The 23,227-nt window shown below is 51.2% G+C and overlaps 1 protein-coding gene across 1 annotated transcript; it reads left to right on the forward strand.

The window, feature by feature from the left end:
• Nucleotides 1-568: 568 nt before the first annotated feature.
• Nucleotides 569-3,895, forward strand: LOC4341602 (uncharacterized). The gene is made up of 2 exons (XM_066311245.1): nt 569-1,443; nt 1,525-3,895. The coding sequence occupies exons 1-2, from the start codon at nt 697-699 to the stop codon at nt 3,652-3,654; spliced, it is 2,877 nt and encodes a 958-aa protein (XP_066167342.1). The 5' UTR covers nt 569-696; the 3' UTR covers nt 3,655-3,895.
• Nucleotides 3,896-23,227: the final 19,332 nt, after the last annotated feature.

The following is a 23,227-nucleotide window of genomic DNA, read 5'->3' on the forward strand; positions in this document are numbered from 1 at the left end:
AAAACTATGTTCTCAATCCGATCAACGGTACTGCCCTGATCCATCAAAGCTAAACCTTCAAACCTTGCTGATCTAGGCAGCTAATTACTGCAGCACGTCCATGTTTAGCAACACATTAACAACCCCACCACATTAATTACCTGCCCTGACAACCTTCTGCTGGCTAGATAGGAAGATTAAGATAGGAGATATTCCCCGCAAACCCTCACGCTTCCGGCTAAGCACATATTCCCCGCACAAAAAAGAAAAAGAAAAAGAAAAAAAAAAGCCAAAACGGCAACCCAAAACATCACCGCTAACCACCGCTCATCGTCCCTTTCACGATCAACGGTCCAGATCGAACCAACCGCATCCCCTCAAGTTCCTTCCCTAAACCAGAGGATCGAGTCCACTGGTTGACGCATGCAGCCATGCAAGCACAGCCCACGCTAGCTGTCCGCATACGCCCGCGTGCGTCACAACGGCTTGAAGACGACGCGACGACGGCAGCAAAGGCAACCCCAGCGTGACCTAGCTCTCGGCTTGAAGACGCCGCGACGACGCCCGGACACGCTCCCCCCCCCCCCCTCTCCTCCTCCTTAAATCCCACACGCCGCCACCCCCATTTCGCCATCCATCGATCTCCATCGCCATCGATCTCTTCTTCCTCTCTCTCCACACAATCTCTCACGAGTCTCGATCGAGTAGGTCGCAGGAATGGATCCGGAGGAGAGAGTAGCGGAGGCGATGAAAGGCTTGCTGGTGGAGTACTCCCAGCAGTCGGCGCGCCTCGCCGTGCAGGTACGGGGGAACGAGTACCGCCGCGCCGCCGCCGCGGGCGGCGGCGGCGGATTTCTGCTGTCGCCCGGGGAGAGGGAGAGGTTGAGGGCCGGTTCCGGGTTGGAGCTCGTGATTGTGCCCGTCATGGAGGGGGATCAGGTGGTGTCGTCGTCGGCGTCGGCGGAGGTTTTGGTTTCGCCGTTGGTGGAGGGCGAGGTTCGCGTCGTCCCCGCCGTGGAGCGGCGGCGCTGGCGTCGTCAGGCGGCGGCGGAGGAGTGGGAGGAGATTGACCCGGAGACGAAGTATCGTGGGGTGAGGGTGAGGTTTGGGACGAGGTATGTCGCCGAGATCCACAACCCGACGGGGGCCGGGCGGCTGTGGCTGGGGACGTTCGACACGGCGGAGCAGGGGGCGTGGGCGTACGACGCGGCGGCGCGGGTGCTGCGCGGGGAGGCGGCGGCGACCAACTTCGGCGATCCCGCGCAGACGCCGTCGCCGCTTTCGGCGGAGATGCGGTCCATGCTAGCGTTCTTCGACCGAGCTCGAGCTCGCCGCGAGCGTGTGGTGGAGGAACGTGGGGCGGCGGCGGCAGAGGCGGAGGCGAGCGAGGCTCCTGCTCCTGCTCCTCTCCTGTTGCTGCCTGCGCCGCCGCCTTCGTCTGATGTGTCTCCGGTGACGGTGCAGGTGGCAGCGCCTCCGTCGTCATCTGATGCAGCTCCTGTGCCAGCGACGCTGTTATCTGATGCATCTCCGGTGATTGTGCAGGTGCCCGTGCCGCCGTCATCTGATGCAGCTCCGGTGCCAGCGCCGACGTTATCTGATGCATCTCCGGTGCCGGTGCAGGTGCCCGCGCCGCCGTCATCTGATGTTGCTCTGGTGCCGGTGCCGGTGCAGGTGCCAGCTCCGACGTCATCTGGATCTGATGAAGCTGCATTTGTTGGTGGACGGGGACGCGGCGCCGGTGCCGGTGTTGGTGGCGGCCGTGGACTTGGGCGCGGTGGCGGTGGCGGGCGTGGGCGCGGAGGCAAACGCGCTCCGACGACGGCGGTGACCGTGGTTGCTCCACCGCCGCCGGTGCCCACACCTGCTGCAGGTGCAGCAGCCCCGACGCTGGCGCCTGCATCAGCAGCTGCACATGCACCTGCGCTGTCGGTGGAGCCGGATGCTCTCGTTTCTCCAGCGTCAATCGCGCCCGCTTATGCTGCGCCGGCGCCGGCTCCAGCACCGGCGGCTCTTGAAGCGCTCGCGCCGCCGCCACCTGCTGCACCTGCATCCCTCTCCGCAAGCGGCGGAGAGCGCGGATGTGTTGCCATCGCGAACGCTGCGGTCGCCGGCCGCGGCCGTGGGCGTGGGAGCGGAGCCAAACGCGCTCCGACGGCGGTGACCGTGGGTGCTCCACCGCCGCAGGCGCGCACACCTGCTGCAGCTCCGGCGAAGGCGTTCGTATCAGCACCTGCACCTGCACCGAGTTCTGTGATCTCGCCGGTACTCGCAGCCAGCGCCTCTGCTGCAGCTGCATTTGCACCGGCGCCAGCGCCGGCGGCAGCTGAAGTGATCCCGCCGCCGCCATTGCCTGCTGCGGCAAGCACAGCTGCTGCACCTGCAGCTGAAAGGAAAAGGAAGCTCCTGACTGCCTCAAGCCTCTCCTCAAGCGGTGGAGAGCGCGGACGTGGACGTGCACGCGGCCGCGGACGTGTTGCCGATGCCGCCATTGCCGGTGGCAGCCGTGGGCGTGGGCGCGGATGCGGACTAACTCCAGCGGTGGTGACCGTGGGTGCTCCACCGCCGCCTTCTGCAGCTCCAGCACCGGCGCCTGCATCAGCACCATCACTGGAGCCGAATGACATTATTGCGCCGGTCGTGTCATCCACACTCGCGCCAGGCGCCTCTGCTGCAGCTGCAGCTGCACCGGCGGTGGCACCGCCGGCGGCGGCGCTTGAAGCGATCTTGATCCCGATGCCGCCGCCTGCAGCCGCAGCCGCAGCTGCTGCACCTGTACCCAAGAAGAGGAAGGTCCGGACAGCCTCAACCCTCTCCGGAAGTGGTGGACCAGGACGAGGACGCGGGCGTGTTGCCGAGGCAACCTTTGTCGGTCGTGGCCGTGGAGTTTGGAGTGTGCGCGGGCGCGGACGCGGACGCATTCCGACTGAGGTGACCGTGGGTACTCCATCGCCGTCGGCGCCCACACCTGCACCAGCATCAGCAACTGCACCGTTAATACAGTCAAATGTTGTGATTTCACCGGTGCCGCCCACACTTGCTGCCTCTGGCGTAGCTGCATGGCCACCGGTGCCGGCGATACCTGAGCTCACAACCGCAGCAGCGGCGCCTTTACCGGAAAAGCCGGTGCTGACAGCCCATGACGTTGTCATGGCAACACTCTTCCCCAACGGTGTCTTCTCCTACACTGCCGGGTCATCACATGCGCCGCCACCGCCGGTGGCTAGCGGTTCCTTCTTCCAGGAGGTGATCCCTCCCGGCGGTGTGCCGACAAACTACGCCATACATGAGGCTCCGGACTTTGACCCAAACGTCTTCTTCGCCGATGTGCCCGACGGGGAGCAGGACGAGCTCGTGTTGCTGAGCTTGACATCGACGCTCCTTGACATTGACAACTCATTGACTCTGGTTGCCGACGATGCAGCCTCGTCGGCTCAGGCAGCCGTTGACGTCGCATCATCGTCAGCTCAGGCTGCCATCGATGTCCCTTCCTCGTCGGTTCTGGCTGTCGTCGACATCCCCTCCTCATCGGCTCAGGCTGCCATTGACGTTCCCGCCTCATTGGCTCAGGCTGCCACTGATGTTGCATCCTCGTCGACCCAAGGTGCTGCTGGGAATGAGAGGCCGATAATGTTCGACTTCGACCTCAACGAACCAGCATCCAATTTCGAATGAAGACGATGATTCAAAGAAAGCACCAGCTTCGGGTGATCTGCAATGTATCCGATAATTTACTAAGTCGATTGTATCCATCTTGTAATGACGTTGGTTTAATTTACCTGTGTTATCATGTAATTTAGCAAACATGTTTATCTAGTTTCTTATGATCGAACAAAAACTATTGAAACCTATTCTGGTCAATTAGACACTTTTTTGTGTTAATTGTTTAGCATGAATTTATAATGTGTTTTACCCATACTTTTGTCTTGTTTAGAATACCCCAATCATGTTGTGTGTTTCACACATTAATTATGTTGAGATGAACTAATGTGTTATTGTTAACGACCAAATGATTTATTGTTGTGTGTGAGTTTGTTTATCATCAAGAATAATCACCTGAGAGCTCAAAGTTGTACAAAATGGTTCCCTTTTTATCTAGTATCATCACCTTCACAGTCACTGGAACCAAATGTTGTGATTTCCCCGGTATCATCAACACTCACCACCTCTGCCGTAGCTGCACGACCACCGGCTCCGATGACACCTGAACTCGCAACCGCAGCAGCTGCGCCATTGCTAGAAAAGCCGGTGTTGACAATTCACGATGTTGTCATGGCAACCCACTTCCCCAATGATGTTTTCTCCTACATCGCAGGGCCATCACAAGCGTCGTCGTCTCCACCGCCGACGTCCAGCAATATCTTCCTCCAGGCGGTGATCCCTCCCGGCAGTCTGCAGACAAATTACGCCGTCCACGAGGCTCCTGACTTCGACCTGATCGAACATCTTCTTCGCCGACATGCTTGATGGTGAGCAGGATGAGCTAGCGCATGTTGCTGAGCTCGATGTCGACGCTCCTCGGTGTTGACACCCGCCCGACGTCACCATTGAACAATCCATGGAGGTGAATCATCTCGCAAGTCAATCTCCTTCCAATTACTAGCCACCTCGCCGTCTCTGGCTCCCGATGATGCATCCTCGTCTGCTCAGGCTACCATTGACGTCGCATCATCGTCGACTCAGGCTGCAGTCACCGTCCCTTACTCTCGTCGGTTCAGGCTGCCGTCCACATCGCATCCTTGTTGGCTCAGGCTGTCGTCGACGTCCCCTCCTCATCGGCTCAAGCTACCGATGACGACTCATCCTCGTCGACCCAAGGTGCTACTGGGAATGAGAGGCCAATAGTGTTTTACTTTGACCTCAATGAACCGACAATCAATTATGAATGAAGACGATGATTCATAGAAAGCACTAGCTTCGGATTGATGAGTCTATCGCGATCAACTGGATTATCTACTAATGAGATGGAGACAACGAGAAGGACCATCCTTAACTAGATCTCTTGGTTTACTTGACCCTCATGACCATTTTGCTTTATTGCATGATCTTGTTGATATGCTATGTATCCATCAATTTAATTAGTCATTTGTTAACATTTTGTAATGACGTTAGTTCAATTTACTTGTGTTATCATGTAATTTAGCAAACATGTTTATCTAGTTTCTTATGATCGACCAAAAACTATCGTAAGCCAACTGAACCTATTTTGGTCAACTAGACACTTTTCCGTGTTAACTGTTTACCATGAATTTAAAATGTGTTTTACCCATACTTTGGTCTTGTTTAGAACTCCCCAATCATGTTGTGTGTTTCACACATTCATTATTGTGAGATGAACTGATGTGTTATTTATTGTTGTATGTGAATTCTTTTGATCATCAAGAATAATCACTTTGAGAGCTTAAAGTTGTATAAAAATTGGTGACCTTTATATATAGTATCTTAACCTTCACTGTTACTGGAACCAAATGCTGTGATTTCCCCGGTGTCATCCACACTCACCGCCTCTGCCACAGCTGCACAGTCACCGGCTCCAACGATGCATGAACTCGCAACTGCAGCAGCTGCGCCATTGCTAGAAAAGCCGGTGCCGACAACTCACGTTGTTGTCATGGCAACCCTCTTCCATAACGATGCCTTTTCCTACATTGCAGGGCCATCACATGCTCCGCCACCGCCTCCGCCGCCGTCTAGCCATACCTTCGTCCTGGCGGTGATCCCTCTCGGTAGTCTACAGACAAACTACACCGTCCACGAGGCTCCGGCTCCTACTCCTCTCCTATTGCTGCCTGTGCCGCCGCCTTCGTCTGATGTGTCTCCGGTGATGGTGCAGGTGGCCGCGCCTCCGTTATCTGATGCAGCTCCGATGCTAGCGCCGCCGTCATCTTATGCATCTCCGGTTATGGTGCAGGTGCCCGTGCCGCCGTCATTTGATGCGGCTCCAGTGCCAGCGCTGACGTCATCTGATGCATCTCCGGTTTCGGTGCAGGCGCACCGGCATCATCTGATGTTGCTCCGGTGCCACATCTGATGAAGGTGCATTTGTTGGTGGAAGGGGAAGCGGGCGCGGCGCCAGTGTCGGTGTTGGTGGTGGGCGTGGACTTCTCCGCGGTGTCGGTACCGGACATGGGCGCGGTGGCGGTGGTGGGCGTGGGCGCGGAGGCAAATGCGCTCCGACGGCGGTGACCGTGGTTGCTCCACCGCTGCCGGTGCCCACACCTGCTGTGCATGCACCTGCGCCGCCGGTGGAGCCGAATGCTGTCATTTCTCCGCCGTCATCCGCACTCGCGCCCGCTTATGCTGTACCGGCACCGGCTCCATCGCTGGCGGCTCTTGAAGCGCTCGCACCACCGCCTGCTACACCCGCAACTCTCTCTGCAAGCAGCAGAGAGCACGGACTTGGACGGGGACGCGGATGTGTTGCCATCGCCAACGCTGCCGGTCGTGGCCATGGGCGTGGGTCCGAAACCAAATGCGCTCCGACGGTGGTGATCGTGGGTGCTCCACCGCCGCCGGCGCCCATACCTGCTGCCACTCCGGCGAAGGCACTTGTATCAGCACCTGCACCTGCACCGATCTCGACGGTGTCGTCCACACTCGCAGCCAGCGCTTCTGCTGCAGCCGCATTTGCACCGGCGCCGGTGGCAGCTGAAGCGATCCCGCCGCCACCGCCGCCACTGCCTGCAGCGGCAACCGCAGTTGCTGCACCTGCACCCGATAGGAAAAGGAAGCTCCAGACAGCCTCAACCCTCTTCGCAAGCGGTGGAGAGCGCGGCCGTGGACGTGCACGTGGTCGCGGACGTGTTGCCGATGCCGCCGTTGCGGGTGGAAACCGTGGGCGTGGGCGTGGATGCGGACTTACTTCGGCGGTGGTGACCGCAGGTGCTCCACTGCCACCTTCTGCAGCTCCAGTGCCGGTGCCTGCATCAGCACCAACAATGGAGCCGAATGCCACTATTTCGCCGGGGTCATCCACACTCGCGCCAGGCGCCTCTGCTGCTGCACCGGCGGTGGCACCGCCGACGGCGGTGCCTGAAGCCATCCTGGTCCCGATGCCGCCGCCTGCAGTTGCAGCCGCAGCTGCTGCACCTGTACCCAAGAAGAGGAAGCTCCAAACAGCCTCAACCCTCTCCAAAAGCGGTGGACCGGAACGCGGACGCGGGCGTGTTGCTGAGGCAACCTTTGCTAGTCGTGGCCGTGGAGTTTGGAATGGGCGCGGGCGCGGACGCGGACGCATTCCGACTGCGGTGACCGTGGGTACTCCATCGCCGTCGGCACCCACACCTGCTACAGAACCGGCATTGGTGCCTGCATCTGCATCAGCACTAGCAACTGCACCGTTAATGCAACCAAATGTTGTGATTTCGCCGGTGCCTTCTACACTCGCTGCCTCTGGCGCAGCTGCACCGCCACCGGTTCCAGCAAAACTTGAGCTCGCAACCGCAGCAGCTACGACTTTACCGGAAAAGCCGGTTCTGACAGCCCATGAAGTTGTCATGGCAACTCTCTTCCCCAACGGTGTCTTCTCCTACATCGCCATCGCATGCGCCACCGCCACCGCCGGCGGCTAGCGATTCCTTCTTCCAGGTGGTGATCCCTCCTGGCGGTGTGCCGACAAACTATGCCGTCCACGAGGCTCCGGACTTTGATCCGAACATCTTCTTTGCCGATGTGCCCGACGGTGAGCAGGACGTGCCCGTGCTACTGAGCTCGACGTCGACGCTCCTCGACGTTGACACCTCATCGTCTCTAGCTGCCGATGATGCACCCTCGTCGGCTTAGGCAGCCGTTGACGTTGCACCATCGTCAGCTCAGGCTGATGTCGACGTCCCTTCCTCGTCGGTTCAGGCTGTCGTCGACGTCTCCTCCTCATCGGCTCAGGCTGCCATCGATGTTCCCTCCTCGTCGGCTCAGGCTGCCGCCGATGTCGCATCCTCGTCGACCCAAGGTGCTGCTGGGAATGAGAGGCCGATAGTGTTTGACTTCGACCTCAACGAACCAGCATCCACTTACGAATGAAGACGATGATTCAGAGAAAGCACCAGCTTCGTTTGATCTTCTATGTATCCATCAATTTACTAAGTCATTTGTATCCATCTTGTAATGACGTTGGTTTAATTTACCTGTGTTATCATGTAATTTAGCAAACATGTTTATCTAGTTTCTTATGATCGAACAAAAAATATTAAACCTATTCTGGTCAATTAGACACTTTTCTATGTTAATTGTTTACTATGAACTTATAATGTGTTTTACCCATACTTTTTTCTTGTTTAGAACACCCCAATCATGTTGTGTGTTTCACACATTAATTATGTTGAGATGAACTAATGTGTTATTTATTGTTGTGTGTGAGTTTTTTGATCATCAAGAATAATCACCTGAGAGCTTAAAGTTGTATAAAGTCAGTCCATCAGTCTTTCCATATTATATTTCCAGTCAAGTCAGTCAACACTTCTACAATCCAGTCTCTTAACACTAGCTTTACTTGGGAAAGTAGTGAAAGTCCTGCTGCTGGATAAAGATACTGGTGCCCTTTTTATCTAGTATCATGACCTTCACAGTCACTGGAACCAAATGCTGTGATTTCCTCGGTGTCATCAACACTCACCGCCTCTGCCGTAGTTGCACGGCCACCGGCTCCGATGACGCCTGAACTTGCAACCGCAGCAGCTACGCCTTTACCGGAAAAGCGGATTCTGACAGCCCATGAAGTTGTCATGGCAACTCTCTTCCCCAACGGTATCTTCTCCTACACTGCAGGGCCATCGCATGCGCTGCCGCCACCGCCGCCGCCACCGCCGGCGGCTAGCGATTCCTTCTTCCAGGTGGTGATCCCTCCTGGCGGTGTGCCGACAAACTACGCCGTCCACGAGGCTCTGGACTTTGATCCAAACATCTTCTTCGCTGATGTGCCCGACGGTGAGCAGGGCGAGCCCGTGCTGCTGAGCTCGATGTCAATGCTCCTCGACGTTGACACCTCGTCGTCTCTAGCTGCTGACGATGCATCCTCGTCGGCTCAGGCAGCCGTTGACGTCGCATCGTTGTCAGCTCAAGCCGCTGTCGACGTCCCTTCCTCGTCGGTTCAGGCTTTCATCAACGTCCCCTCCTCATCAGCTCAGGCTGCCATCGACGTTCCCTCCTCGTCGGCTCAGGCTGCCACCGATGTCGCATCCTCGTTGACCCAAGGTGCTGCTGGGAATGAGAGGCCGATAGTGTTTGACTTTGACCTCAACGAACCATCATCCAATTACGAATGAAGACGATGATTCAGAGAAAGCACCAGCTTCAGTTGACGTGCTATGTATCAGTCAATTTACTAAGTTGTTTGTATTCATCTTGTAATGACGCTGGTTTAATTTACCTGTGCTATTATGTAATTTAGCAAACATGTTTATCTAGTTTCTTATGATTGAACAAAAACTATTGAAACCTATTCTGGTCAATTAGACACTTTTCCGTGTTAATTGTTTACCACGAATTTAAAATGTGTTACCCATACTTTGGTCTTGTTTAGAACTCCCCAATCATGTTGTGTGTTTCACACATTAATTATGTTGACATGAATTAATGTGTTATCTATTGTTGTGTGTGAGTTCTTTTGTTCTACAATAATAACATGAGAGCTCAAAGTTGCATAAAAATGGTGGCCCTTTTTATTTAGTATCTGCACCGGCACCGTCACTAGAGCCAAATTCTTTGATTTTCCCGGTGTCATACATACCCGCTGCCTCTGCCGTAGCTGCACCGGCACCGGCACCGGTGACGACTAAGCTCACCACCGCAACAGTTGTGCCATAACCAGAAAAGTCGGTGTTGATAGCCCATGATGTTGTCATGACAACCTTCTTCCCCAATGGTGTCTTCTCCAACATCGCATGGCCATCACATGCGTCGCCGCAGCCATCGCCGGCGGCCAAGATGAGAAAGAAAGTCGCCAAATTAGGCACACGGATGTGCATCTAGTTTGCAATTGATCGATTGATGAAGATGATCATATCTATCTTAGGAATGTCCTTCTATTATCTCTCTCTTTTATTCAGATAAAAGGTGTATTTATTTTCCTCACCAGCATTCCTAGAAAAAAATCTTGGTAGATCAAAATTAATAAATACAGTAGAGTCCAATTTAGATGTCTCACAAAGTCTTGTTTATTCCCCTCACCTACCCCAGTAGAAACAAATCGAGAATTGAACAAGAGATGCAAAACATAAACCATGTGAATCCAAACCATCCTCAGTCTTAAGCCACCGCAAGACACACTACACCTTCGCCATCCCTTTCTAGATGAACGATCAGATCGAAACAACTGCACCTCCTCCAGTACAATCTCCTGACTGGTAACGCATGCAGCTAGTCCGGCCACCGCGCGGCACACGTGGCCGGCGACGTACTGCTCGCGGCTATATATTGTCTTGTATGAAGCAATGGCATTGTCTCGGTGAAAAATTAAAAACCCATTTATCCCTATGATTGCTTGATGATGAAAGAGATACTAATTGCCATGTAGAGCCCCAAGATGACAGAGATGTGCATCTGTATCTTAGGAATGTGTTTTCTATTCTATCTCCTAGTTGTCCAAACAGAGCTGACTTTATTTTCCTCAGCAACATTCCTAATAGAAATCTTGGTATATCAAAATTAACTAGCATGGAGGCCCGCACAGATTACGCGACTAGCATCATTATATTTTCTCTTAAGTAATAGCATATATGCTTTCTCAATGTATTATTTAAAAATATTAAAATGATAATATAATTTTAAATTTTGTACTAACTTTACGAAACTACTCATGTGTAATATTTATACTGTATTATATATACGTGTTAGTTATTAATTATTTTTAATATTAAATTTTAGTTATTTGTAAATTATATTTCCATATGGACTCTAGACTCGTCTTTCAATATTTCTTTTTTTTAATTCTGAATTTTCATTATCTGTAAAATGCATTTCTATATAGACTCTAGGTTATTCTTCCATTTGTAAATTGTATTTTTATACGGACTCTAAACTCTACTTTAATTTTATTATGTTTATTCCAAAGTTTAGGTTAATTTTAAATTCCTATATAAACTCTATACTCTACTTCTAATATTCCTTATTTTTTTAATTCCGAATTTCTATTTTTTTTCTTAATTATATTTCTATATGGACTCTATACTCTACTTCTAATATTCCTTATTTTTAATTCCAAATTTCTATTATTTCCTAATTGTATTTCTATATGGACTCTATACTCTACTTCTAATATTCCTTATTTTTAATTGTGAATTTCAGTTATTTCCTAATTGTATTTCTATATGGACTCTATATTGTACCTCTAATATTCCTTATTTTTAATTCCGAATTTCAGTTATTTCCTAATTGTATTTCTATATGGACTATATACTCTACTTCTAATATTCCTTATTTTTAATTGCGAAATTTAGGTATTTCCTAATTGTATTTCTATATGGACTCTATACTCTACTTCTAATATTCCTTATTTTTAACAGAAAATCTATAAAACGGAATACCGTCCTAACGGGATAGACTAATGATCACCTAACGCCCCACGCCTCATCTTGACTCATCGTCTACACAACGTCATCCACCACCCACTACGCGCACACTGATCCCTCCGTGTCGCCCTCTATGCACCCACGAGCCACTAGCCACCCGGAGCCGTTCCCCTGCCACGTCGATCGTAACACCCTATTTGAGCTGGCCATCAGCACCATCCTCGAGAAGCCGACAGGAGTGCAGCAGCAGCAGAGGCTGCATGGGGCTAGATGTCCACGAGGAGGAGGAAGATGAGAGTACGGATTTTCTACTAGTTTGTTGCCTGCATCTATTCACAATCTTTCTTTTTTGGTTGTTGCTTTCATTTCATGCCTAGGGATCAACGGCTAATTGGGATACAACGTGTTAGCGAGAGGAAGAAGAAGATAACTTGTTTGGTACCAGATGATACCGCTGCGCTAGGTACCACGCTTTGGTACTTTTTTTTAAGTACCAGGCCTAATATACAACTACTGGTCTTGATACGTCATGGGTATCAGACCAGGTACCACCAACCCTAGTACCATGGGTACCAGGTTTGGTACCCCAAGCATCTGATCTGATACCTATGGTACTAGATCTAGTACCTTAGGTATCAACCAGATATGATACCTCAGGTATCAAGTATCGGATCAAACGGTACCCCAAGCATCTGATCTGATACCTATGGTACTATATCTGGTACCTTAGGTATCAACCAGATATGATACCTCAAGTATGAAGTCTCGGATCAAACGGTACCCCAAGCATCTAATCTGATACCTATGGTACTAGATCTGGTACCTCACGTATCAACCAGATCTGATACCTCAGGTATCAAGTATCTGATCAAACACTGGTACCAGATTTGGTACCTGACAGTGCGTACCAGGTTTGGTACCCCAAGTATCGAATCTGATATCATAGTACTAGATCTTGTACCTTAGGTACCAACCAGATCTGGTACCTCAGGTATCAAGTATCGTATCAGATATTGGTGCCAGATTGGTATTAGACAGGGGACCTGATGCCAGTGCATGGACACGTGGGGGAGTAGCAGACACGTGAAGGGTATGGGTGAACGATGCAGACGCGTGGGGGAAAGCGATGCAGACGCGTGGGGACACATGGACGCGGTTGGTGGGGGCAACAACTCGTTATTAACCCATCATAATCTATCCCATTTAGCAGGATGCCGTGGTCTAGCAGTTCTCTATTTTTAATTCCGAATTTTAGTTATTCCTAATTGTATTTCTATATGGACTCTAGTCTCCTCTTCTAATATTCCTTATTTTTTAATTTCGAATTTCAGCTATTTCTAAATTGTATTTCTATATAGACTCTGTTTTTTCTTTTTCTCCGATTAATGTGAGAATTTCTAGGCCGTGAAAGCGAACGTGGAAGCTCCTTTTTCTATTCCTTTAATAATATAATAGATATTGTACTAGGGTCCAACTTAGAGATATCAAAATCATTTACTTTTATATACTTTCCCTTTCTACCCAGTATCCCTGAAAACAAATTGAAGTACTAGACATACACGCGGCTAGCATAAACCATGTGTGTATCCAAGTATCATGCGGTCGTAAGCCACCACAACATACACTATACGTATAGTATGTTGAGATGGACCACCAATAAAACTCTCCCTCACGGTTAGCAGTTAAAAAATAGGGATTTCCCTGTTGCTCTATAATTAGCGGTTCTTACTTTACAGTTGGCCGTGAAGATATATTGCTTTGGCAGTTTACAGGCTAACCTTAGCGGTTTTTGGCCGCCAAAGAAATTACGGATTATTGTATACACATGCTGGTCTCCTCCGTTCCTTTCCAGATGAACGACTTTGATTGTATGTAGCGCAGCTGCATGCCCACCGTGCGGCACACACGCGATTCCCCCCGTTCACTCGCTCTGCTCTGGCTGCTGTGCCAGCCTACCACGATTAATTAACGACTATATATATCAAGCTAGGTAGCCGCAACTGATGATGCAAGTGAGGGTGCATAGCTAGATATGAATGTTTTAATTTGGTGCTTAATTAAAAGAGATTATCACGGTCAGGATGCAAACCGTTGGTCTCGGCCTATACTCTACAGAATCAGTAGTTTGCAGTTGCTGTTGCAGCATCGGAGAAACCCGATCTGGAGCTCGCATTGTACACACATTGCTGGCATGTCTGGTGCCCTTGCATGTGGATGTTTAACTGGGTTTCACATGTGCAACTGGGTTAATTTTTTTTGTTTTTGTTTAGCCAACGGTGTGTAAAAGAAAATCTTGTGCCCGATGCTTTGGTTGTTGGAAATCATATAGCTAGGTTAATTGTTCAAAGTTGTGGAAATTAGGATTTCGCGCCAAAATTAGTTCAGCGAAAGCCATAGAATTTATGGGCAAAAAAAGTGTTGTTTGCATGCATGAAACATATAATCAGTATTCGCAGGAGATGACTTAATGTCACAATATTATTATTGGCGCCAAACCTAGTTTGACGTAAACCCTACTATCCGCCGCACTATTTGGCAAAAAACATTGTATAAGTGGAAAGTTACTAGATGTACACACTAGAGAACCTTCGTGTCAAAATTTGGTTCGCTTATTGGCGAAACTAGTTTGACGTAAGCCCTAAAATTCATTGGCACAAATTAAGGTGTTATTTCCCTACTAGATGTGACGTATCATATTAGTCTTCGTGTCAGAACCTGATTGTTGGTTTGTTCCTACACTAGTATATATTGACCACCAATGGACTACTTACACGTTTCACCATGATTGTATTGTTTCTACCTCTATTGCCTAGCTAGAGTCACAGGGGACATGTTATGCTCCAAAAGGTAAAACCTCTTTGCTATTGAGCAGTGGTAACCAAGTGTCAGATAATAAATTATCTTAATGACAATCTAGCAGGTAGGTTAATTAAGAACTTATTTTTTAGCCACTGGTGTAAAAGAAAATCTTGTAATCGATGCTTTGTTTATTAGAAATCGTATAATGCGAGAAACAAAAAAAAATCATATAGATTCATTGTTTTAAGTAAGTTGAGGAAATTTGGATTTCACGTCAAAATTAGTTCAACGCAAACCCTAGGACTTATTAGAAAAAAAGCGTTGCTTACGTGGAATGTATTCATCAGATGACTTATATCACAGTACTATTAATTATTGGCGCCAAAACTAGTTCGACGTAAGCCCTAGTATCTACCCGAGTATTCGTTGGCCAAAAACGTTTCTTACATGGAAAATTATTTGATGTAAAGTGCGTTTATTGGCATAACTAGCTAGTTTGACGTAAGCCCTAGAATTCTAAATGACACTGTATATAAAATATTACTAGACGTGATGTCACATATTAGAGGCCATTCTCTGTCAGAACTTGATTATCGGCTTATTCCTATACTAGTATATATTGACCATCCAATGGACTACCTATGACGGAGCTCGTGGCCCCTCACCGGGAGACCGCACAGGCCCCCCTTTGCCGGTTCGGCCGGGGGCTCAGGGTGAGATCTCAAGCTCTCTCTGTAGATGACGGAAAGATCGCGACCTTTCAAGAGAATATGAAACACAAGCGATGTATACAGGTTCGGGCCGCTGAGAAGCGTAATACCCTACTCCTGTGTTTTGGTGGATCTGTGTATGAAGGAGCTACAAAGTGTGAGCCGACCTCTCCCTCGTTCTAGGCTCTGAATCTCGAAAGAATCCACCCCTCTATGGGCAAGGTCCTCCTTTTATACTTCAAGGGGATACCACATGCACCCTTCCCTTTCCAAACTGGACTTTTCTTCTTTTCATAAATGGACGGAGATTTGCACGGTCGTCCTCCGAAAATCCTCCTGATGGGACGGCACATACCTACCTCCACTTCTGCCTGAGGCGGGCACGTCGTGGGAAGGTGGCTGTGTGCTGACGACGTGAGCAGTGTCAGACCGGTCACAAATCGGTCATTCTTGTCCACCACACGTCGGCTCAGCAACGTGCATGTTTGCCCTTCTTCAAACAACATCTTGCTTGTAATGGTTAGGATGAAGCCTGGCATATATCGATCGGGGCTAACGTGTCATCTCTGGGATGTAACACGCTAGCTCCAGCCGGGGACGAGTGCCTAGAAGCTCTCGTCTAGACAGGATGGGGCGAAGCATGCGTCTGACCGCCTGTCGCCACCTAACCCGCGATTTGACCGGTCTGTGACTGGTCACAGACCGGATAATCGAGTGCACTGCACTGCACTTCGTGCGGCGTGACACGCTTAGCAGAGGCGCGATAAATGCGGTTAGGTGAGCCCTGCTGTGCTCACCTAACCCATACACGTGGAGTAGAAAACGCGAGGGGTCGGGGCGCCTCGGCCCTCGGGGGCGAGGCTGGAGTCACCCGACCCCCCCTCGGGGAAATCAGGAGGAGGGCGGTCACCTCACCCTCGGGCCCGACGTCCCCGAAGGTGCCAGGCCACGTGGGCGGTTGTGTCTGCCTCAAGCCTCTAGTCACGATACTCCCGGTCCCATATCACCGACAGTAGCCCCCGGCGTTATGCCAGGGCGATCGCCCTTCTCAAGGGAAGCGGTCGGGCGTGACGCCACTCCTAAAGCTTGGTGACAGGTGGGACCGGTCTCCATGGTTGGGCAGAAACCCAACGGTCTCAAATCACGCATATTGGTAATGGTAATTTGGCTGTCAATAATGGGCGGTCTCTTCGAGACTGCCACATCACCTGAGCGGCGCACGAATCTGGGCGAGCCGATTTGCCTCGCCTGGAGATACGGTAATGTCGCTTCGGTTGGCGAGCGTAATTAACGCGCGCACGATATGATCTATCTCGACTGCCGCAACTGCATATCCATCTCACGCGCCGCAAGCGGGCGAATGGGATTAGTGGAAGCGTGGGCGCGAAAAACGAGGGGGCGAAATAATGGGCGCGAGAAACGAGGAGCCGGGCACAGCGTTGGCAAGGGTATAAAGGCACGGAGGATGGGATTTGTCTCCTTCCTTTCGCCATCATTTCCCTTGCCTTCGCCGCTTGCGTCCTAACTCCTTCTTCCCTGCGCCCTTCTTTCGCCACACGCGCTCGCTCTTCATCTTCTCTTCGTCCGGCGCCATGGCACGGGGCTCCGCACTGCTTGATGGTAGCGTGCTGCCGCCTTCTCGCATTGTGAGCGAGAAGCAGGCCGGGTTGCCGCGCCGCTTCATGCCGGAATCTGCCACCGGTCGTGAGATAGTAATGCTGGGTGAGGGACGCCCGGCGCCAGACTACCCGGGGCGGTCCGTCTTCTTTCTCCCCTTCGCAATGGCAGGGCTGGTTCCGCCATTTTCTTCTTTCTTCATGGATGTCCTGGAGTTCTACGATCTCCAGATGGCGCACCTTACCCCCAACGCAGTGATGACATTGGGCATCTTCGCACACCTGTGCGAGATGTTCATTGGGGTGCGCCCATCTCTCCGGCTGTTCCGGTGGTTCTTTACCGTGCAGTCGGTATCGCCACCGTCGGTGGTCGGCGGCTGCTATTTCCTGCCGCGGGGGCCGGTGTTGAACCGCTACATCCCCTGCGTCCTCCGCAAGAAGTGGGATGACTGGAAGAGCGACTGGTTCTACACCCCCCTCGCCGACGAAGCGCGCCTCCGCCTTCCGAGCCAGCCCCCGGCGCAGGCCTCCAGCTGGCGGGCGCCGGTAGATCTGGGGGATGGCTATGACGCCGTCCTCGACCGCCTCGCGGGCCTGCGATCCCAGGGGCTCACCGGGGCCATGGTGTACGGCGACTACCTCCGTCGTCGGATTGCGCCGCTCCAGCGGCGCGCTCGGGCCGCCTGGGAGTACACCGGGTCCGAAGACTACATGCGGACCCACCAGGGAGTCAGATGGGATTGGGCCCCCGAGGACTTCAAGATACTGGTCCAACGGGTGCTAAATCTCAACTCCGTGGAGGCGTCCCTCATCCCCCACGGTATTCTCCCCCTCTGCAGCGACCCAGATCGTGCCTCCATCTTGACCATTATGACGGCGGTCGGGGCCTCAGAGGAGCAGGCTCCTAAGGGCCATGACGGCGCAGGTGGGAGCCGCCGGGGGGATCAATCTACCCCCGGAGGGGGTCGTGCTTCTGGGCCCCGCGTCGGGGGCTCGGGGAGCAACCGCCCTACCGACGCCCGGGGGAAGAGGAAACTGGGAGGAACACCTCCCCCATCTCCTCCCCGAGGGGGCGGGGCGGTGCGTGCCAGCAGCAGGCGCCCGGAGGGGGCCGCGCCAACATCGCAGCCCGAGGGGGAGCGCAAGAAGAAGCGGCTGCGCAAGATGGGGGAGACAGAACCATCCCGGGGAAACCTAATTTCCCCTCCAAGGTGGTCATTTAACCGACCCCCTCGCAGGTTCGTCCCACGCTCATTGCGACCGTCTTTTCTTCTATCCCAAAAGCAAGTTTTCTCTTACCCATCTTGTTTGCCTTCTGGTTTTTCTTTTTGCTTCAGTGATATCCCATCGCGTTCCTCCCACCATCCCAAGTCCGGCCAGTCCGAGGCCGAAGATCCGGCGGCCGCAGAGGCACGGAGGCGGGAATCTGACCGGCGAGAGGCCGCAGACCGCCTACGGGAAGCTGAAGAAGCCGCCCGGGAAGCCGCCCGGGCTCGCCAGGCTGAGGATACCGCTCGGGAGGAGGCCGCCCGGGCCCGCCAAGCCGAGGAAGCCGCTCGGGAGGTGTCACATCCTGATTTTCGTTTCAGGATTTATAAATTATTTAATAAATTATTAATAGAATTTATATTAAATGTTCTTTAATTTACAAGTGAAGTAAAATGTGGGAAATAAAATTTCCTAAATATAAAGCATGGATGGATTTAATTTTTATTAAATTCTCCATGATTAAGTCAACTCTCTGAAATTTTCTCGGATTTTTCAGAGCTCAACTCTTAATAATACAAAGAACAGTTCAGTAATTATTTGATCATTAATGATCTAATTATAATTGTTAAGAGCTTTTCTTGTTTAAAAATCCTTAAATTATAAATTGTTGTTTAAAAGGAATTATTAGAAATGATTTTAAAAGCTTATAAGAGAAGATCTAATTTTAATTTGTTAAATCTCAATATAAAAAGGGGCCAGATAAAATTTCATTAAATACTTTGCTTAATTCTATAATTCCTAGATTTTTCTGGGATTTATTTGAGCTAAGGAAGTATTTTTAATAAATGGAATTGCATTTAAGAAATAATTTAATTGAAAAAGGTTTTAAAAAGTCTTCTTTTGGCTTTGGGCCGAAAGCCGGCCCAAAACCCTTTTCTCTCTTTCCCTCGGCCCAGCCGGCCCAGTCCGCCGAGCCGCCGCTCTCCTCTCTCTCTGTCAGCCGCTGACAGGTGGGGCCTGTCGCGACCGGGAAAATTGCCTTTTCCCGAACGCTAGTGTATCAATCCCCGTCCCAGGAAAAGCCGGGGTACACCATACAAACATGATATAAAAGACACATCTTTATTATATCGATAATATTTACATTATTACAAAGGCACTTAAGGCCTGACAATCAAAAATAAACAGCAGCGGACTAGCGGGCCTACGGCTCCATCTTCACAGGCGCTCAACTGGGGTATAAGCCAGGACTCCACCTAAGACATCTTCTCCAAAGCTTCTCTTACTGAAGAGGGGAAGGATTGAGCAAGAATGAGTACAACCACAGTACTCAGCAAGCCACACCGGCAGATGCATAATTAATGCAGGGGGGTACAAGGGGATAATAATAGGGGTTAGGTTTTGCAGTAAACAGCATTTAAAAGTCACTTAGTTGCCCAAAGTTATTTTATAAAGACGATCCTAGAGCTACACAATATTATTAATCAAGGCCGTGAACCCTCACGAACCTGCCTTAACCCAAGGCCTACGATGATTCGGACCGAACTGGCAACCCGACCTGGGTTCCAGCTCGTCCCAAGCCAACCCAGGCCAACCATTCCATATTTTAGTTGTTGAGCAAATTTTAAGAATTAAAACACTGACTTGGGTACATTGCTCGGCTTGCCCATATCCGAGGGCTCGGCTATTCAAATAGATTTACTCTGATCAGAGGTGTACATCTTTACCCACAAGACACATCTTTACTCCGCATTCCATGGCCTTGGAACCCGTCGTAAAGATGTGACATAACCCTTCACCCATCCTAGCCGTGAACAAAAGTACCGACCCAACCCTGCCTACGGCCGGTATCCCGGGACAGGCAGGCCAGGGTTGAGCCCCTAGCAACAAGATCTAGACCGGGTGCGCCACACACATAGGGGTGAGACCACCCGCGTACTAGTCCAGTGCCATGGCATCTCGACTAACGGGCACCGACCCGTGTAGTCTTCATTTGCCTAGACATCTCGATTACCGAGCCGCAGCTCGCGTAGCCTTCATTTGCCTCAGAGATATCCATCGTCGCAACGACTTCATCCATCTCTATCCGTGTCCTTTTGTTCAGGACTAGACTGAGCACCGAGTTAAGCCTTACCCATTAGACATGTGGTTAGTACGGTAGTGCTTTGCAACAGAGGCCCGAGCTTAATCCTTATAGTGGCCGGGGTGCTACTTCCCACAACTGGCATGCACCCAAACCCCACCGAAAACAGGTTTTAGGGGTTTTGAAAGAGGAAGAGAGGTGTATGTCCAATTCCACCATAATCCAACAATTCCATAGTGTCCAAATGATATGAGAATTCCCAAAGTCTAAAGTTATAAAACCACCTAATGTTGCCTAATTAATCAGCGAAGCATCTACCTAAATTCATACTAGTGGAACCAGGAATAGAGTACCCACTAGTTGGGGTTTTGTTTATTCTAGGGTGAACAAGGTAATAATAACAATAGCAATAATAATGTCATAACAAAGGTAAATAGGCATGGCTAAATAAAACAGTGATAACGCGGGAATTTAAACAAAGCGATAATGCAATAATTTAAATCAAAATAATTTTATAAACTGGGATTCAATATGCTCAAGGATGATGTGACTTGCCTTGCTCACTTTCCCAAACGCTGGCTTCAACTTCCACGAAGGGCGGATCTTCCGAAGCTGCAGCGTCTACACGACCAACGGAAAAGAAAAGGCTTTTACTCTACTAAACTCCACACAACAAGCAGGAACAAAGCACAAAAATGGGTTCTTGACTTCTTAAGGAAAAATTAGAGACTTGAACGGTCCAATTCCGAGTTCAAATGGCCAAGTTATGGCCATTTGAAGTTTATATGCTCTTTAAATGGATATTTGCGAATTTCTTCATTTAAATTTTAATTAAAAAAACTCATTTATTGCGTCAGCCGAGGGAGAGGGCGCGCGGACCGGGTCCACGGGAGTGGGGCCCACGCGTCAGCCTCTCGGTCCACGGTGGACCGGGAGCACGCGGCTGGCGGCGGTCGGCGCCGTGGGTCCCTCGCGTCAGCCGCACCCGCGGGCGCGGGCGGCTGACGGCCGGGCCCACTTGGCAGCCGCGAGGGCGCGCCCGAAGGCGGCCTCGCCGGCACGGCCGACGGGAGGGGGGGGACGCGCCCGCGCCCCGATGGTCACCGCCGGCGACCACCGGCGCGGCGGAGCGGCACCCGAGAGAGAGGAGGGAAGGGGGAAGCGAATGGGACGGTCCACGGCTCACCCCGAGACACGAGGACGGCGGAGACGACGAACGGAGCGGAGGAACGCGGCGGCGCGGTTCGGGATGACGAGGGCGACGGAGCTCCGGCGGTCGGCGGGCGAAGCGAAGGGGCGGACGGGGTCGGCGGCGACGCGGCGAAGCCGACGGAGGTGGCGCCGAGTCGGGAGGAAGCGCGGAGCGACGTCGGCGGCGAACCGGAGCTCGTCGGCGACGGCGGAGAGAGAGGAAGACGGCGCGAGCACGAATCCGACGGGGAGAGCGAGCGGCGAGCGGCGGAAACGGAAGAGCGAAGCACGGGGAGCAAATATATAGCGCCGAGAGGGGGAGAGCGCGGCCGGAGAGGAAGGAAACCGGCGCGGAGATCTCGGCCGCCATTGAAGACGCCGGCGACGATTGCGGGATGAATCCGGACGAATCCGAGGGAGAGAGAGAGAGGGGAAAACGGGGGAAATGGGAGAGGGAATCGCGGGGAATAATTTCCCCCTCATTATGGCGCGCGGGGACGGCGGGAGGCGGCGGGATTCGGGGCGGCGGCGGCGCTAGGGCACGGGCGAGCGGCGGGCGCGGCGGGAGGAAGGCGATGACAGGTGGGCCCCACCCGTCAGCGAGAGTGGCGGGCGGGCCCGCCTGTCAGCGGCGCGCGCACGGGGGAGGCCGATGGGCCGCGGGGGAAGAGAGAGAGAGAGGGAGGGACTGGGCCGAGCCGGCCCAAGAGGGGAAGGGGGGGGGGAAACAGACTTTTTAGAGATTTTCTTTTTATAAAACCTTTTTAACTTTGTTTATTTCTTCTCAATTATTATTTGTGCTCTGAAAATTCCACTAAAATTTGAGGGCTCCTTTTAGACCAAGGAGAATTTAACAGAAATTCTCCGGGTCACATTTGAATTTTTCTTGTACGTATTTTAATGTTTGCCAATTTCTTTTCGAATTTTAATTAATTCTATTATTCCTTTTAGAAGATGATTTTTATTTCGGGATGAATTTATCAGGACGTGACAAATCCACCCCCCTTACAAGAATCTCGTCCCCGAGATTCGAGGAGGCTAGCAAGAAGTTAGGTTGGGCGGTCTTCTCTTCTTGTCTGTCTTCTTCCGTTGCGTCTTGACAAACTTCCAGCAAAACTTCACCACTCGGAACTGCTTGGCTTGACCTCCTGTTGCGGATGGAATCTTCTCTTCACCTGACTTGGACCAGGGTGCACCTTTTGGCTGACTCAGACTAGGTTGCGGTAGTTCAATGATGCTTCCGTTCCCGAACTTCTCATGATTCATATCTTCGGAGTCAACCTCATACAAGTCACCACTTTATGTCATGCGTCAACACTAGCTTGTCATTACTAGGGTACCAGGTTTGTCATCATAAGAATATCATGCCTGTCATTCACTTCTAACTTGCCACCAACTGCCTCATATTAGCTTTCCTGGTCTCCGGTGCTAGGTACTTCTGCTATTCGATGCAAGGGTCAACCACTCTAACTATAAGTTATGCTTCCCAAGAGAACCAATTTATCCCACTTGACATACTTTGACGTCTTCTCCAATGGCTTTATTGCTGGATTTGTTATTGTCTAATCATTACCCTGTCAAATCTGAGGCTTCGTTGTTAGATGTGCTTTTAATCTGACCTCTGTAGATTATCTTCGAACATATCACTTGGTTCATAACTGGGAATAGCCCTCACGAACAAGCAACTCGGATTCACTTTCTTTACATTCAGTTTACTTTCCGCTATTCTCTTCATGTTGTCATCAGTTAGCACTCAACGTATTCCTTTACACCTTTAACCTTGATGAGTTCTTTCCCGTTGGATCATCTCCCAGGACATGGCGTTGCCTGGTAACCGGTGCATGCATTTTTCACTCCGTGTAGCATCTGATACCGAGTGGAAGATTTCACTCTTTGCCTTCATAGAAACACTTTTACCTAGGTCATCTTGCTTACTTAATGACAAGGTGACTGTTGCGGGGCAATTACAATCAGGGGTCTTCCGTGAGCGATGCAGAGCATGTTTCTGTTTATCAATCACCTTTCGGCCTACTTCTTTTATGCTAGAGAACATCTTTGCCAATCTCTTTTTTCAATCATCTTTCGGCTTATCTCTAACAGGTGGTATTCTTTAATGTGGATTGCGGACGCTTCTGG

The sequence above is a fragment of the Oryza sativa genome, chromosome 6 (genome assembly GCF_034140825.1).
Source record: "Oryza sativa Japonica Group chromosome 6, ASM3414082v1".
Taxonomy (NCBI): domain Eukaryota; kingdom Viridiplantae; phylum Streptophyta; class Magnoliopsida; order Poales; family Poaceae; genus Oryza; species Oryza sativa.

What these genes read in the sequence shown, in the direction of transcription:
- LOC4341602 (XM_066311245.1), top strand. Translation starts at nt 697, where the DNA reads ATGGATCCGGAGGAGAGAGTAGCGGAGGCGATGAAAGGCTTGCTGGTG. An exon ending in TGTCTCCGGTGACGGTGCAG is followed by an intron (nt 1,444 to 1,524) that starts GTGGCAGCGCCT and finishes GTGATTGTGCAG; the next exon opens with GTGCCCGTGCCGCCGTCATC.